Source organism: Podarcis muralis, chromosome 16, assembly GCF_964188315.1.
Source record: "Podarcis muralis chromosome 16, rPodMur119.hap1.1, whole genome shotgun sequence".
Lineage (NCBI taxonomy): Eukaryota > Metazoa > Chordata > Lepidosauria > Squamata > Lacertidae > Podarcis > Podarcis muralis.
The window spans coordinates 594,905-608,817 of NC_135670.1; the positions used below are offsets into that span (position 1 = coordinate 594,905).

General features: G+C 49.4%; 1 protein-coding gene across 1 annotated transcript in view; it reads left to right on the forward strand.

The window, feature by feature from the left end:
• LOC114586449 (sodium/potassium-transporting ATPase subunit alpha-2) overlaps window positions 1–10,796 on the forward strand; it is a 44,860-nt gene extending 34,064 nt beyond the window's left edge. Inside the window, exons 17-23 of the mRNA XM_028709914.2 lie at window positions 648–802; window positions 1,990–2,113; window positions 3,291–3,436; window positions 4,409–4,539; window positions 5,697–5,798; window positions 8,237–8,328; window positions 10,676–10,796. Coding sequence (XP_028565747.1) covers window positions 648–802; window positions 1,990–2,113; window positions 3,291–3,436; window positions 4,409–4,539; window positions 5,697–5,798; window positions 8,237–8,328; window positions 10,676–10,704 — 779 coding nt within the window. The 3' untranslated portion in view covers window positions 10,705–10,796. The remainder of the gene's footprint in view (window positions 1–647; window positions 803–1,989; window positions 2,114–3,290; window positions 3,437–4,408; window positions 4,540–5,696; window positions 5,799–8,236; window positions 8,329–10,675) is intronic.
• Window positions 10,797–13,913: the final 3,117 nt, after the last annotated feature.

Sequence of the window (13,913 nt, forward strand, 5' to 3'; positions counted from 1 at the left end):
TGCTGATGTATGTTTTCATTCATTTTTAGTTTATTGATGATTTTGTCTTTTGAAGGTTTTAAAGAGCTGCTTTTACTGGTGGTTTTATTACGATATGATACAATACAATAATCTTTATTGTCATTGTCCCATACAGAACAACGAAATTGAAAAAATCTACACCAGACATTCTAAAACCAACAAACCTGCTATCCCAGCCTAGTTAGCCCCCTAAAAACTCTGATGCCCCATAATTAAATACAATATACTCCCACAGAGACTCCTTACACTGTGATTAAAACCAAAATCACAAAATCACAGATAGAAACTGTTTCTCAGGCGGCTAGTCCTAGTCTTTATAACCCTGGACCTTCTTCCAGAAGGCAGAAGCTGAAAGAGATCATTTCCAGGGTGCACACTATCCTGCGCTATCTCTGCAGCTTTCTTATGGCACCTGGAAGCGTAGATTGGATCCAAGGTGGGAAGTGTGCACCCAATTATTCTCTCCGCAGTCTTTACAACCCTGGACAGCATTGTTTTTTCCCCAACTGTGCAGCTCCCAAAGCACACATTTTCTTTGACGGTGGTTTGTTTGTTTTTACAATTAAGAGGTGTATAAATTTTATGAAACAAACAAACGACCTGCACCTCCACCCTCTGCCTGGCAGGTCGCCTGATCTTTGACAACCTGAAGAAGTCCATTGCCTACACCCTGACCAGCAACATTCCAGAGATCACCCCTTTCCTGCTCTTCATCATCGCCAACATCCCTCTTCCCCTGGGCACCGTCACCATCCTCTGCATCGACCTGGGCACCGACATGGTGAGCGTCACCAGGGCCCAGGGAGGGGGGCAGCAGACAAAGAAGGTTGCATTTAAACAAAATCTTGTGATCCATTGGCCAATGAAAGGCGGTACAGTTCTATGCATAATCTGAATCGGTGGTTCCCAGAGAGGGCAGCATATACAGCATATATTTTATAGTAGCTCATTCCAGTCGCCCACGAAACTCTGAAATCGAACCCTAGAGCTTGGAGAGGTTCCCTGGGGGAGGAGGCAAGATCCTGCTCAAATGCCAACCCTGAAAAACCCTGTGTGGTCAAGAGCACCTCTCCCACATGTGGGATGTCAAACACAAGAGCAGTCAAGTGCAACCTTCCTAGAGGGAACATGTTTACACATGGGGAGGAATGTTTGCCCAGCCAGCAGGTCAACTTCCTGTTTCCTTCTGGGCTGGGACAGACTTCCTCTGCATGTGACTAGAGGTGGGCGTGGCCTCACCTGTGCAGGTAACGACAAAAGCACAGGGCAGGGCAGCCATCTCTCTCTCTTTGACTACATGCATTGAAGAAGCAACATCTGCTTAGCCAAAGATGCTCTCTTGGCCTCCAAAGGGACTGTCTCCTTATGAGATAGTTTCCAGGTATATGTAACTTTTCTAAGATAAGTCTGCCTTCTGGGATCCGATTGTGAACAGAATGTGAGTGAGTAAACTCTTTTTATACTTTTATAGAAGACTGTGTCGTGTCTTATCTTTTATAAGGGAATAACGGGAAAATACCAGAACAGTTATTCTAGAGGCTTTAGCAAGCCTGAGCAAACGCATCCGCTGTGAGTTTAAAAGGGGGAATGTTACTCTGCTAAATTGTGAGCTTGTTAGCACAAGTTGGAAAGGCTATAATCAAACAATATATCCTCTCCTACATCCCTGAACATTCCCACATATATTTCATAGTAGCTTATTCCAGTCATCCACAAAACTCTGAAATCGAACCCTAGAGCTTGCAGAGGTTCGGGGGGGGGGGGTGGGCAAGATCCTGCTCAAATGCCGACCCTGAAAAAAACCCTGTGTGGGTTTTCAGTCAAGAGCACCTCTCCCACAAACATGGAGATCATCCCCAAAATATTAACGGTGGGGAAATGGAGCTGGACCCCCTCCACAGCCTTATTTCTGTTCCCGGTTCTTGCCGCCCCACTGACATTCGCACCCTGCTGCTCCTTCTCCCTTAGGTGCCTGCCATCTCCCTGGCTTACGAGGCTGCGGAGAGCGACATCATGAAGAGGCAGCCGAGAAACCCCAGGACGGACAAGCTGGTGAACGAGCGTCTCATCAGCATGGCCTACGGGCAGATTGGTGAGGGGCTGGCACAAAGCACCCAGTTTCCAGCCCACAGATTGGGGAATAAGAAGGGGAGCGCTGTAGATGCCACTGTGGTTAGAGTATAGGACTAGCACCGGGGAGAGACCTGGGTTCAAATCCCCACTCGGCCCTGAAGTTTCCTGGGTGTGAACTTGGCCTGTCACTGCCTCTCTCAGCCTAACCTACCTCACAAGGTTGTTGTTGTTGTTGTTGTTGTTGTTGTTGGGACTAAATGGGGGGGGGAGAGAACCACACACGTCACCTTGAGCTATTTTGAGGGGAAAGGGTGAGGTATAAATGTCATAAATCAGTGGTTCCCAATTTGCTAAGCATTGCAGAACCCCTGTTTTTTAAAAGCCAAGCCATGGATGCCATACTTTTTTTGGGGGGGGGAATGATATTTCTGTGGTAGCCACAGACCACCCCACTGGGGTCTGCAGATCACCAGTTTGGAACCACTGTCCTAAATCAATATTGCAGATGTGGCATTACAGAGACAGACACAGCTGCCAGTAACAGAACAATGTGATGTCATAAAAAGCATAATATCACTAGAACGTAACACTATGACCAAGCTGTTAATTTAGCATCTATCAGCATTTAAGCAAAATAGGGTTGGTCGAGAAAAAAAGAGTCCAGCGACTGCACACCCGAAAGGAGCCCCAAAGCTGAATACCTTTGCAGGCAGTGATTTAGCTGATTCCTACATTGCAGAGGGGGTTGGACTAGATGACTCTGGGAGTCCCTTCCAAATCTATAGTTCTGTGATTCTATGAACTTCCACACATACACAACCCACAACCCACCACACACACACACACACAAAATTTTATGCCTAGCCAAAAACTTGTCCATCTCTTTCGAGTTCCTTATTAACTTGCATTCTCTTAATGATTTGTTTTTATATTTTTCTTGCGAACTCCTTACTCAGGGTTCCCAGGGCTTGCTATGGGGAGGCAGGTGCAAACAACGCCCCCCCCAACTGCCCACCCCATGGCAAACCCAGACAGCCTCTCTCTCCTGCTGCCTCCGTCTTCCCCTTCTGCAGAATCTGCCCAGAAGGGCAGGCCAGCCATTGAGGTCTCCTTGCGCTTCCTGCTGGCAGAGCTTTGCTCAGGTGCCCCTCAGGAGGAATGACTCCCTCCCTCCCCCCTCTCTCCTCTCCCCCCAGGTATGATCCAGGCCCTTGGGGGCTTCTTCACTTATTTTGTCATCCTGGCCGAAAATGGCTTCCTCCCCTCCACCTTGCTGGGCATCCGCTTGGACTGGGACGACCGCTCCAAAAACGACCTGGAAGACAGCTATGGGCAGGAGTGGGTGAGTGGGGAGCCCTTGTTGGGGGGGCCTCTGCATGGAGATGCAACATCATCCCTCTTCCTCATTTTTAAGATTTTTTTTCTTTTAATACAGCAGCATTTGCATCGTAGTTTGGAGGTTCCAGGCCCTAAGGAAGTCAGATTCTCCTCCACCAGGGCCTTCTCAGTGATGGCCCCGACCTGGTGGAATGCTCTGTCCCAGGAGACCAGGGCCCTTCAGGGTTTAACCTCCTTCCACAGGGCCTGTAAGACAGAGCTGTTCCGCCTGGCTTTCAATTTGAACTTAGCCTGATCTTTTATTCCCCTTCCTTCCCTCCCCCTCACCGTTTTATGAAGATTCCCCGCTCTGGGATCCCACAGCTAATTCTCCCCTGGTCTCCTCGCTGGCCCAAATAGGACTAATTTAGCCAGCTAGCCCTGGGGAATCATCTAATGTTTATTGGATGGATTTCCCCCCTAAATTGATTTTTGAATCCTGAATTTAGTGTTATTCACGTTTTATACTGTTTTTTATGCTGTTTTTTGTTGCATCAATTATGTGTTTTAAATTTGTTGTTAGCCGCCCTGAGCCCAGTTTTCTGAACCAGGAAGGACAGGGTATAAATAAATTATTATTATTATTATTATTATTATTATTATTATTATTATTATTATTATTATTACCAGGCAGGTGCCTTCCCTCTACTCTTCTTGTCACCTGCTGGAAATATTTTTGTTTAAGCCTGTCCAGATGTACAGAAAGTCGATGGCGTGTTTTAATCTGATTTTAGTCTGTTGTTATTTTTAACTTTTTGAAAGTTTTAAATCACAGTTGTTGCTTTTTTTATTGTGATGGTTTTATTGCTTTATCCTCTTTGGAGACAGAGTCGGGTGGCCCCCCCGTCGGGTATTTTGGAGCTGTGCTTCCCGCATTGCAGGGGGAGTTTGAACCAGGTGATCCCACAGTTCTGTGGTTCTCTCTCTCTCTCCGCAGACCTACGAGCAGCGGAAGGTGGTGGAGTTCACCTGCCACACGGCCTTCTTCGCCAGCATCGTGGTGGTACAATGGGCCGACCTGATCATCTGCAAGACCAGGAGGAACTCGGTCTTCCAGCAAGGCATGAAGTAAGTCTCGGCCCCACCCAAAAATAGATGCGCCTCTGAACTTGGAGGCTCCATGTACCTCTCCTGGGATGTGGGTGGCGCTGGGGTCTAAACCACTGAGCCTCTTGGGCTTCCCGATCAGAAAGTCAGCAGTTCGAATCCCCGCGACGGGGTGGGCTCCCTCGGCCAATAAAGCGAGATGAGTGCCGCAACCCCAGAGTCACCCTTGACTGGACATAACCATCCAGGGATCCTTTAGATAAAGGTAAAGGGACCCCTGACCATTAGGTCCAGTCGTGGCTGACTCTGGAGTTTCTGTGCTCATCTCGCTTTATTGGCCGAGGGAGCCGGCGTACAGCTTCCGGGTCATGTGGCCAGCAGGACTAAGTCACTCTTGGCGAACCAGAGCAGCGCACGGAAACGCCGTTTACCTTCCCGCCGGAGCGGGACCTATTTATCTACTTGCACTTTGACGTGCTTTCGAACTTCTAGTTTGGCAGGAGCAGGGACTGAGCAACGGGAGCTCACCCTGTCACGGGGATTCGAACCACCGACCTTCTGATCGGCAAGCCCTAGGCTCTGTGGTTTAACCCACAGCGCCACCCGTGTCCCGTACCTTTCCTTTTTTTACCCTGGTTCATAGCCAACTAATCCCTGATCATAGAAACCTAGAACTGTGAAGTTGTAAGGGACCCCCAACGGTTATCCAGTCCATCCCCCCTGCAATGCAGGACTCGCAGCTAAAGCACTCCTAGCAGGTGCCCATCCATCAGAATATGGGAAACTGCCTTATCCCGCATCACACCCTTGTTATACATCCAGTGGCGTAGCGTTGGTTGTCAGCACCCGGGGAAAGGCAAGTAATTTGCGACCCCTAACCCGTGGTAGGGGCAGAGAGCTGCGAGTGCGAGCGAGCGCCCCCCAGATGTTGCGCCTGGTGCGGCCGGCCCCCCTGCACCCCCACGCTATGCCACTGTATACATCGAGCTCAGAATGGTCTGCACTGACTGGCAGCAGCCAAAGAAGGTCTTTGGGGCTTCAGGCAGCTTCCTCGTTGTCCCTACACGATGTGAGCAGGAGCAAGCTGGAGGGCGGAGCTGGCCCCTAGTGGTCCTCATTCCTCCTGAGCTCCTTCCTTGTGATCCCCACCCCACCCTTCTCTCTTTTTTTCCCTCCAGGAACAAGATCCTGATCTTCGGCCTCCTGGAAGAGACAGCCTTGGCCGCTTTCCTCTCCTACTGCCCTGGGATGGGGGTGGCTTTGCGCATGTACCCACTCAAGTAAGCGCCCTGTCCGGACCTGGTGGGGTTGGATCCATAGGCGCCGACTCTATGGGGCTTGAGGGGGCCCGAGCCCCCTCAAAAATTCGTTTGGGGGGGCTCCGCCCCCCCAATAATCTCCGGCGCCCCTCCAGCAGAGCGCCATCGCCGCCCCTCCCCCAGCCCAAAATGCACAGGGAGGGGCGGGCTGCATGCCTCCTGCCCTCCCTCCCGAGCAAAAGCTCCACCCAATTTCCTTTGGAGCTGATTAATAGGCGCAGCACGCTCTCCCCTATTCGCTCACGAGGAGGCGGCGCCACTTTATTTGCATATTCATGAGCTTATTTATTATTCATGAGCTTTCCCGGGCCCCCCCAATATTTTTTATAAGTCCGCGTCCCTGGTTGGATCAGTGGGTGAGGGGGGGGCTTTGTCTCTGCCCCTTAGCCCTCTCTAGAGCAGAGCTCAGGCTTGTCATTTATTTATTTATTTATTTATTTGTTTGTTTGTTTGTTTATTTATTTATTTATTTATTTGCACAAATATTTGTATACCGCTGCGTCATCAAAAAATGCCTCCAAGTGGTTTAAAATGCAAAACCACACAATAAAAGCCATTTTTTAAAAATTAACAACAGACATCAATGAACCATCGTGGGAAGATGTCTTCTTAAGCACCTGCAGAATAGAAAATGTTTTCAGCCGGCATTTAAGATGTTAAAGACGGTAGGCGTGCCTGCTTAATCTCTAGTGGCAGGGAGTTCCACAGGGCCAGGCTGATGACAGCACTAAAAGGCCCATTCCCCCTCGTTGCCAAATGAGCCTCACCACAAAAATTTTGGGAGAAATTTGCGCAGAAGTGGTAACGAATTCGCGTGGAAAATTCACAGGCTGGTGTGGAGGGAGCTGAATTTTAAGATTGGCCGGAGGAGAAAGTGAGAGGCTTTGGAAACTGGCAGATTTGCCCGTCTCCCGTCCTGCACTGCGCTCAGGAGCTAAATCCTCGGCTGGGCCCACTTCTGCCCACTAATCCCTTTAAGAGCCCAGTTCTTGAGGCGGCCCCATCTGCCAAGATCTGGCAAGGCCTCAGAGCCAGGAGGGGGCAGCTTGGCAGCTGCTGATCAGAGAAAGCAGAGAGAAAAGCTCCTCTCCGTCTCTCGTGATAACACTGGAACTCACAGGCGCCCATGGAAGCTGAAGACTGGAAGTCCCAGGGCAGAGAAAAGAAAGTCCTTCTCCATCCCGTGTGCGGTGGAACTGTGGAACTCCCTCTCGCAGGAGATGATGATGATTATTATTATTATTTATACCCCAACCTCCCGGGCTCAGAGCCGGGCTCAGGGCAGCTAACACCAATAAAATAAAATCACAGCAAAAACATAATAGGGGGAAAGAGAAGGGGGGGGGGAACCCAATTTAAAATACAGGTTAAAATGCAATTTAAAATGCAGACTCATTTTAAAAGTCAAAAACCATAAGGGGAGGGAAACATAAGGGTCAGACTGAGTCCAAACCAAAGGCCAGGCGGAACAGCTCTGTCTTGCAGGCCCTGTGGAAAGACGTCAAGTCCCACAGGGCCCTGGTCTCTTGGGACAGAGCCTTCCACCAAGTCAGGGCCAGTACTGAAAAGGCCCTGGCCCTAGTTGAGACCAATCTAACCACCTTGTGGCTCGGGACCTCCAAAGTGTTGTCATTTGTGGACCTTATGGTCCTCCGCGGGGCAGACCAGGAGAGGCGGTCCCGTAGGTACGTGGGTCCTAGGCTGAGATAGTGATGGTACCGAAAGAGGATTAGGGGCTGGGGGAGGTGGGGGAGGAAGGCTGCCTGAGCCGCTTCAATATTTTTTCAAAAAATGATAAAAAATGGGATATGATTTATAACGAATTGGAAAAAACTGTTTAAATATACCTTCCCTCAAAAAAACGCAAGACTTTTTGCTGGGGTTGATAGGAGATGAAATAAGAAAAGCAGATCAGAGACTATTTATGAATGCTACAACTGCCGCCAGAATCTTAGTAGCCCCAAAATGGAAAACACTATTTTAAATACCAACACTAATGGAGGGGCAGACAAAAATGGTTGAATATGTAGAATTAGCAAAACTGACCCACCGGATCCGTAACCAAGAGGAAACAAAATTCAAAAATAAATGGAGTAAATTCGTTGAGTATATAGGTAATAACTGTAGAAGTTTAAAGACGGTAGTAGGATTAAAATAAATTTTGTGATGTGTATAGAATGCTACTAAGATCCTGCAATAAAAGAGAAAATTCAGTATGAAAGCCTGTTGGAGGGAGGGAGGGAAGTCTGTGCGCGATAGAGCGTTTAGAAAATAAGTAGACATATGATTGTTGAATTTTAGAGTATTTATTTTGTTTGTGTATGTTAAAGAAAACTCAATAAAAAGCATTTGGAAGAAAAAAACCAAAGCGCTTCTCTCCCTCCCTTTCTCCTCTCCAGGGTGACCTGGTGGTTCTGCGCTTTCCCGTACAGCCTCCTCATTTTCATCTACGACGAAGTCAGGAAGCTCCTCATACGCCGCTACCCTGGCGGTGAGTGTCATCCTGGACCCCCCACCCACCCAAAAAAAGGATGTGCAGGGCTTCCCTCGCAGACCACCCAGTCGGCCGCCGTGAGAATGGGAGGCCGGACTGGATGGACTCCCTCCTTAGGCTCCGATGGACAAATGGCAGGAGGATAAATCGACCGGTGGCTACTAGTCACAATGGCTACGTCCTCCGTCCTCTGTCGGAGGCAGGGCGCCTCTGAATGCCAGGGAACACTCATGCGCTGGTCCCGTGGGTTACCCGAGAGGCGAGGTCCAAGTCCGGTCCATGGTCAAAGGTGCAACGGGGAGGCAGTCCATAGTAGCTGAAGCTGGGTGCAGGACAGGGAGTCGGGTGAAGTCAGGAACAGGCATGTAAGTGTTGTAAACAAAAATTGCCCTTTTCCCTTACGGGGTGTCCAAGAGCCCATATAGAGTCCTTACATAGGTTCCCTATTGGTAGGAGAGAATAGCAGAGGCCAAGCAGAGAATATTGAGAAGCAAAGCAGCTCGTAAGCCTGATCTTTATTGATCTGATGCAACAGGGTGCTCCCCTCACGCGCAGGAGAGGAGGAGGACCCAGAAAAATGGCATGCAAGGCCTTATAAAGACTTTTGAAATTCCCATCCGGTAGATCAAGACCACCCCCAGAAACATCATACATATATCACAGAAGGGGTGTAACCTAAGACCACCCCTCAGATACAGCACAGAAAAGGCGGTCTAAAACAGAAATTTGAATATTGTTTTTCTCCTGTTGTTGTTTATCTCCTGTCTGGCAGGTTACTTGATTGGATTTCCTGGGGAGCCTGGACAGTCTTTTGTAATGATGAATACCGTATTTTTTGCACCATAACACTCACTTTTTTCCTCCTAGAAAGTAAGGGGAAATGTCTGTGCATGTTATGGAGGGAATGCCTACGGGTGGCATGCCTACGGATTTTCCTCCTCTAAAAACTACGTGCGTGTTATGGTCGGGTGCGTGTTATAGAGCGAAAAATACGGTACTTAGTTCCTGGCCATGTTACAGGCTCACACCCTATTCAAACACAGACATACCCTTAAGACAGGATTTGTGAAGGAAAAGACAATGGGGAGGCTCTTCCATTTTGACCTTGCAGAGAAAAGATTTGGTCAGTTTAGGAATCGAAATGGTTCCAGGTCGGCCTTCCTGTGCTGATCTATATATGTGCTTGGTTGGTACACTTATGAACATTACCATATATCTAAGACCATAAAATTCCTATCACACAAGCAGGGAGCCAGGGCGGGCCAGGAGCTCCGGCAGGAAAGCAGGACAGGGTGCAGGCAGGAACTGGCAACCAACAACATTGCTCCCACAACTTGGGACTGGGGGCTGGCCGGCTTTTATCTCCCCTGAGGCATAGGGCGGCCCCGGTCCACAGGTGACTCGCTTCTCCTGGCCTGGAGGCGAGCCCTCCTCCTGCGGGAACTTAGTTCCCCCCGCCTCTCTGCCCTGAGCCTCTGCAGCTCAGGAGAGGCTGGAGGGTTCCCGGACCCAGAGGCAACCTCAGCTTCCTCTGATGGGGCTGAGAGTGGAGCACCTGCAGGCAATGGGTCCTCCATCACCTCAGGAGCCAGAGCAGACTCAGCTGATGCCTGCACCTGAGGATCCGGCACAGGTGAGGACCCTTCAGGCTCAAGCCCCTGCCCCGGCTCAGCTGGCCCTGGAGGCGGGGACTCCTGTGCAGGCTGGGATCCCTCAGGTTCAGCATCCGAGTCCGAATCCCAGGCCATCACACCTCAAGTTGGCTTGATCCAGCGGCCAAGCACTCCCTAGAGAGGGCTCCTGTGGCAGCAGAACCTCCATGCCCAGTGGCAGTCTGCCCTGAAAATCAAGATAATGGGGGGACACAAATGGAGAGGTGCCATTGCCCTCAGGTCCTGCCGGTGGGTTTCCCGCTGGCTGGTCTCTGTGGGAACAGGAGTCTCCCTTGGGCCTGATCCAGTGGCTCTTCGGACGTTCCTATGGAGCCTCCAGCTCCAGAGGCAGTCTATCTTGATTCCTAGGTTCTCAGGGGCTTTTTGGCCACTGTGGCCCAGGGCTGTGGGGCAAAGGGGTCTCCTTTGGCCTGATCCAGCCACTGCAACACCCTCCTCATGTTCTCATGCAAGTGTATCTTTTCCCAACTCAACCGTCAGACAGTTTCATGTTTAATAGGTTATTGTATTTTAATATTCTGTTGGAAGCCGCCCAGAGTGGCTGGAGAAACCCAGCCAGATGGGCGGGGTATAAATTATTATTATTATTATTATTATTATTATTATTATTATTATTATTACACACACACTAACTCTTCTCTCTCTCTCTCTCCTCCCTCTTCCTTTCCCAGGCTGGGTGGAAAAGGAGACCTACTACTAAAGGCAGCAAGCCACCCCCCCCCCCTTACAACCTGTAGTCAAAAGCCAGACCATGTAGTTGTAAAGAGGCAATAAAAGTTAATTTAACCTGTTCTTCAGGCCTCGTCCCTTGCTGTCCCTTCGGAAGAGGAGACCCTTGTGGGGCCAGGAAAAGCGGGGAGTCTCACAACTCTTGCATGGTTGGAAGTGGGGCTGCGGGGACAAATCAAAATAATCTGGCGGGTGTCATGTTTGGTTTTTTTAAAAAAAATGATATTTATTAAGATTTTACAGACAAAAATGAGTTACAAAATTAAAAAGGAGCAAGTAAAAAAGTAACAAGGGAAAAAAAGAAAAGGTATAAAAATGCAACAGAAAAAATACAAAATACATAGAAAGTAAAGAAAAAACAATTAAAAACAAATCAGTATCTTCATATCTTATATTTCATTTACTTGTTTCCTGACCTCCTCACACCTCCCTTTTTTGTATTCCAGTTCACATGGTTAATTCAGCAAATCCTTTCCCTCTTTGTTTTTATCTTAATTCTATATCTTAACATATTATAACTTCGTATTTTCATCTAATTATCAATCCATTTTTACATATTCTTTTTAACCTTATTGCTAAAGCCGTTTCATTTCAATCCAACATCATTCTAACATTCATTAATTTTACAATATTTCTGTAGATAGTCTTTAAATTTCTTCCAATCTTCTTCCACCAACTCTTCTCCCTGGTCTCGGATTCTGCCAGTCATCTCCGCCAGTTCCATGTAATCCATCACCTTCATCTGCCATTCTTCCAGGGTGGGTAGATCTTGTGTCTTCCAATACTTTGCAATAAGTATTCTTGCTGCTGTCATGGCATACATAAAGAAAGTTCTATCCTTCTTTGGCACCAATTGGCTGACAATGCCCAGGAGAAAGGCCTCTGGTTTCTTCAGGAAGGTATATTTAAATACCTTTTTCATTTCATTATATATCATCTCCCATGGCGGGTGTCGTGTTTGGGGCCACAGCGAGGGGCCTGTTGAAACCCAGTGGGTGGGGAGCTCATCAAATCGTAGAGTTGCAAGGGTCCCCCAAAGGTCATCTATCCCAACCCCCTCTGCAATGCAGGAATGCTCCTGGTTCCGTTCCCTGGGCAGGCTAGCTGTATCCCAGGTGAACGCAGAGCAGCGTGCGCCTTCGCCCCCCCCTCGCCCCCTCCTGCCTGCCAGCTGCCGTTGGCCCCAGACCCGTTCCTAACTGCCCCAGGTGCTAATGGCACAGAAAGGGGATCTGGGCAGCCGGTGTAAAAATAAGACTCTGGATCAGCAGAAAGGGCCGAAATAGTGTCAGAGCTCACTTAAGCTGCAGGGCCCCGGGGCGGCATTTGTGGCTGATTAAAATAACAGCAGCTGTCCCCGGCCAAGTGCTGCAGCGAGGGTTAAAAATAGCCCCAGCTGAGGCATCACTGGCCTTAAGGGCCACTGCAGGATGGAAAGGAGGAGGCAGCAGCAGCAGCAGCAGTGGCCCTGGACAGGACCAGGTGTCTGGGCTGCACTCCGCGTGGTTCCCTTAAGACATTGTGCGGGGATGGACTGGATGAGCTTTGGGTGCCCTTCACACGCCACACGTTGTGTGATTCCAAGGAAGAGGAAAACCTCTCCTTACGCAGGGCTGGAGCTCCGTGACAGAGCAGGTGCGGTTTCTGAAACCCTCGAGAGCCACCTGCCAGTCAGTGCAGACAACATGTAGCTAGGTGGACTTGATAAGGCAGCTCCCTAAAACCTTTTCCTTGCGGCAACAGGGGTGTGTAGCTGTGACACCCCCAAAGACAAAGGTCCTCTGTTTGCACGTGTGTGTGTGTGTTTGTCTCCTTCTGTTCCAAGGTACGTGCGCCCCCACCCTGCACAGAAACAATTAGAATCCTGATAATGAGGTACAGAGGGGGGCTGCATCATTTGCAGGGCTGCAAATGGAATTGTTATTTATTACATTCCTTTCTTGCATATCTCGGGGGAAAGCATTCCGCAATCAGGGAGCCACCATTGAAAAGGCCCACCTTCATCCTGCAAACCCTCTGGGCCTGTTTGGAGAACTAAGTAAGGCCCGGGACCTGCCCCCCACCCCCTCAAAAGGGGGCAATGATCAGGAGTCCAACCAAGGTGTTTCAGCACAGCTGCTGGAAACTGGCAAATGGCCCCAGATACAATCGACAACAGTGAGGCCTAGCAACATGCGTGACAGGTTTTAAAGAAAAGCAGTAAACCCTGTGTAGTCAACAAAAGGTGTTGCTGTGGCCAGGGTCTTTGCATCTCCCACCCGAGGGATTCGATTTCTCAGAATTAGAGAGGTGAAAGGTACCTAAAGGGCATCTAGCCCTGGAATGCAGGAGTCACAGTTTACCAGCTCTCAAACGCAGGCCTTTGTCTGCTAAGACTGAAATGCGTCTGCTGTCTTCAAAACAGCAGGAGAAGGAATTGCAGGAGCAGCCAGGGGCCTCCAGCGAGAGAGGAGGAGGCTGAAATGCAAAACACCGCTTATTCCACACAAGCCAAGAGCCCCTCGCAAAGGGGCTATTCATCAGGAATGGCAGGTGGATATTGGCAAACACCAGTGCAGGGAAGAGTTCGTTCCCCAGGCTAATAACAAGACTAGCCAGGAGAAGTAGGGAATGTGGCAGGCTAAGACAGGCAGGCGTGGCCAGAATCAGCCGTCAGCATGCGGTCAGGAACAAACTGTGACCGAACCTTGCAGGCAAACATCAGCATAAATATTTGAACACCCCAATCTCTGAGTGGTGAGAGATTCCAGGGGTCCCGGCGCTTACTCAGGTTCAGTTTCCTTGGAATGAGGTTCAGCGGAGACGGTGGTGTCTTTAGAATATCTGGTTTTCTTTGCATACATATACCACCGAAGCGTAAGATGGAGGGGCTTTCTCCTCCAGGAAACACAACCCCACTTCTGACACCAGTGTTGCGCACCGGCCCAGTCTCTGAGCAGCGAGAAAGTTCAGGGGTTCCAGTTGCTTACCGGGTTCGGTTTCTTTGCAATGAGGGGCAGTGTGTGGTGTCTTTAGGATATATGGTTTGATTTGCACATAAATACAACCTGAGCACAGGGTGGAGGGGCTCACAGCATCAACGCCCGAAAAGATCTCGCTTCTCCATTAGTCTCTGCTTTGGAGCAAACAGATCTCTGGGTCTCCAGCTTCCAGCCTGCTTTCTGCTCAACTCTCTCACAC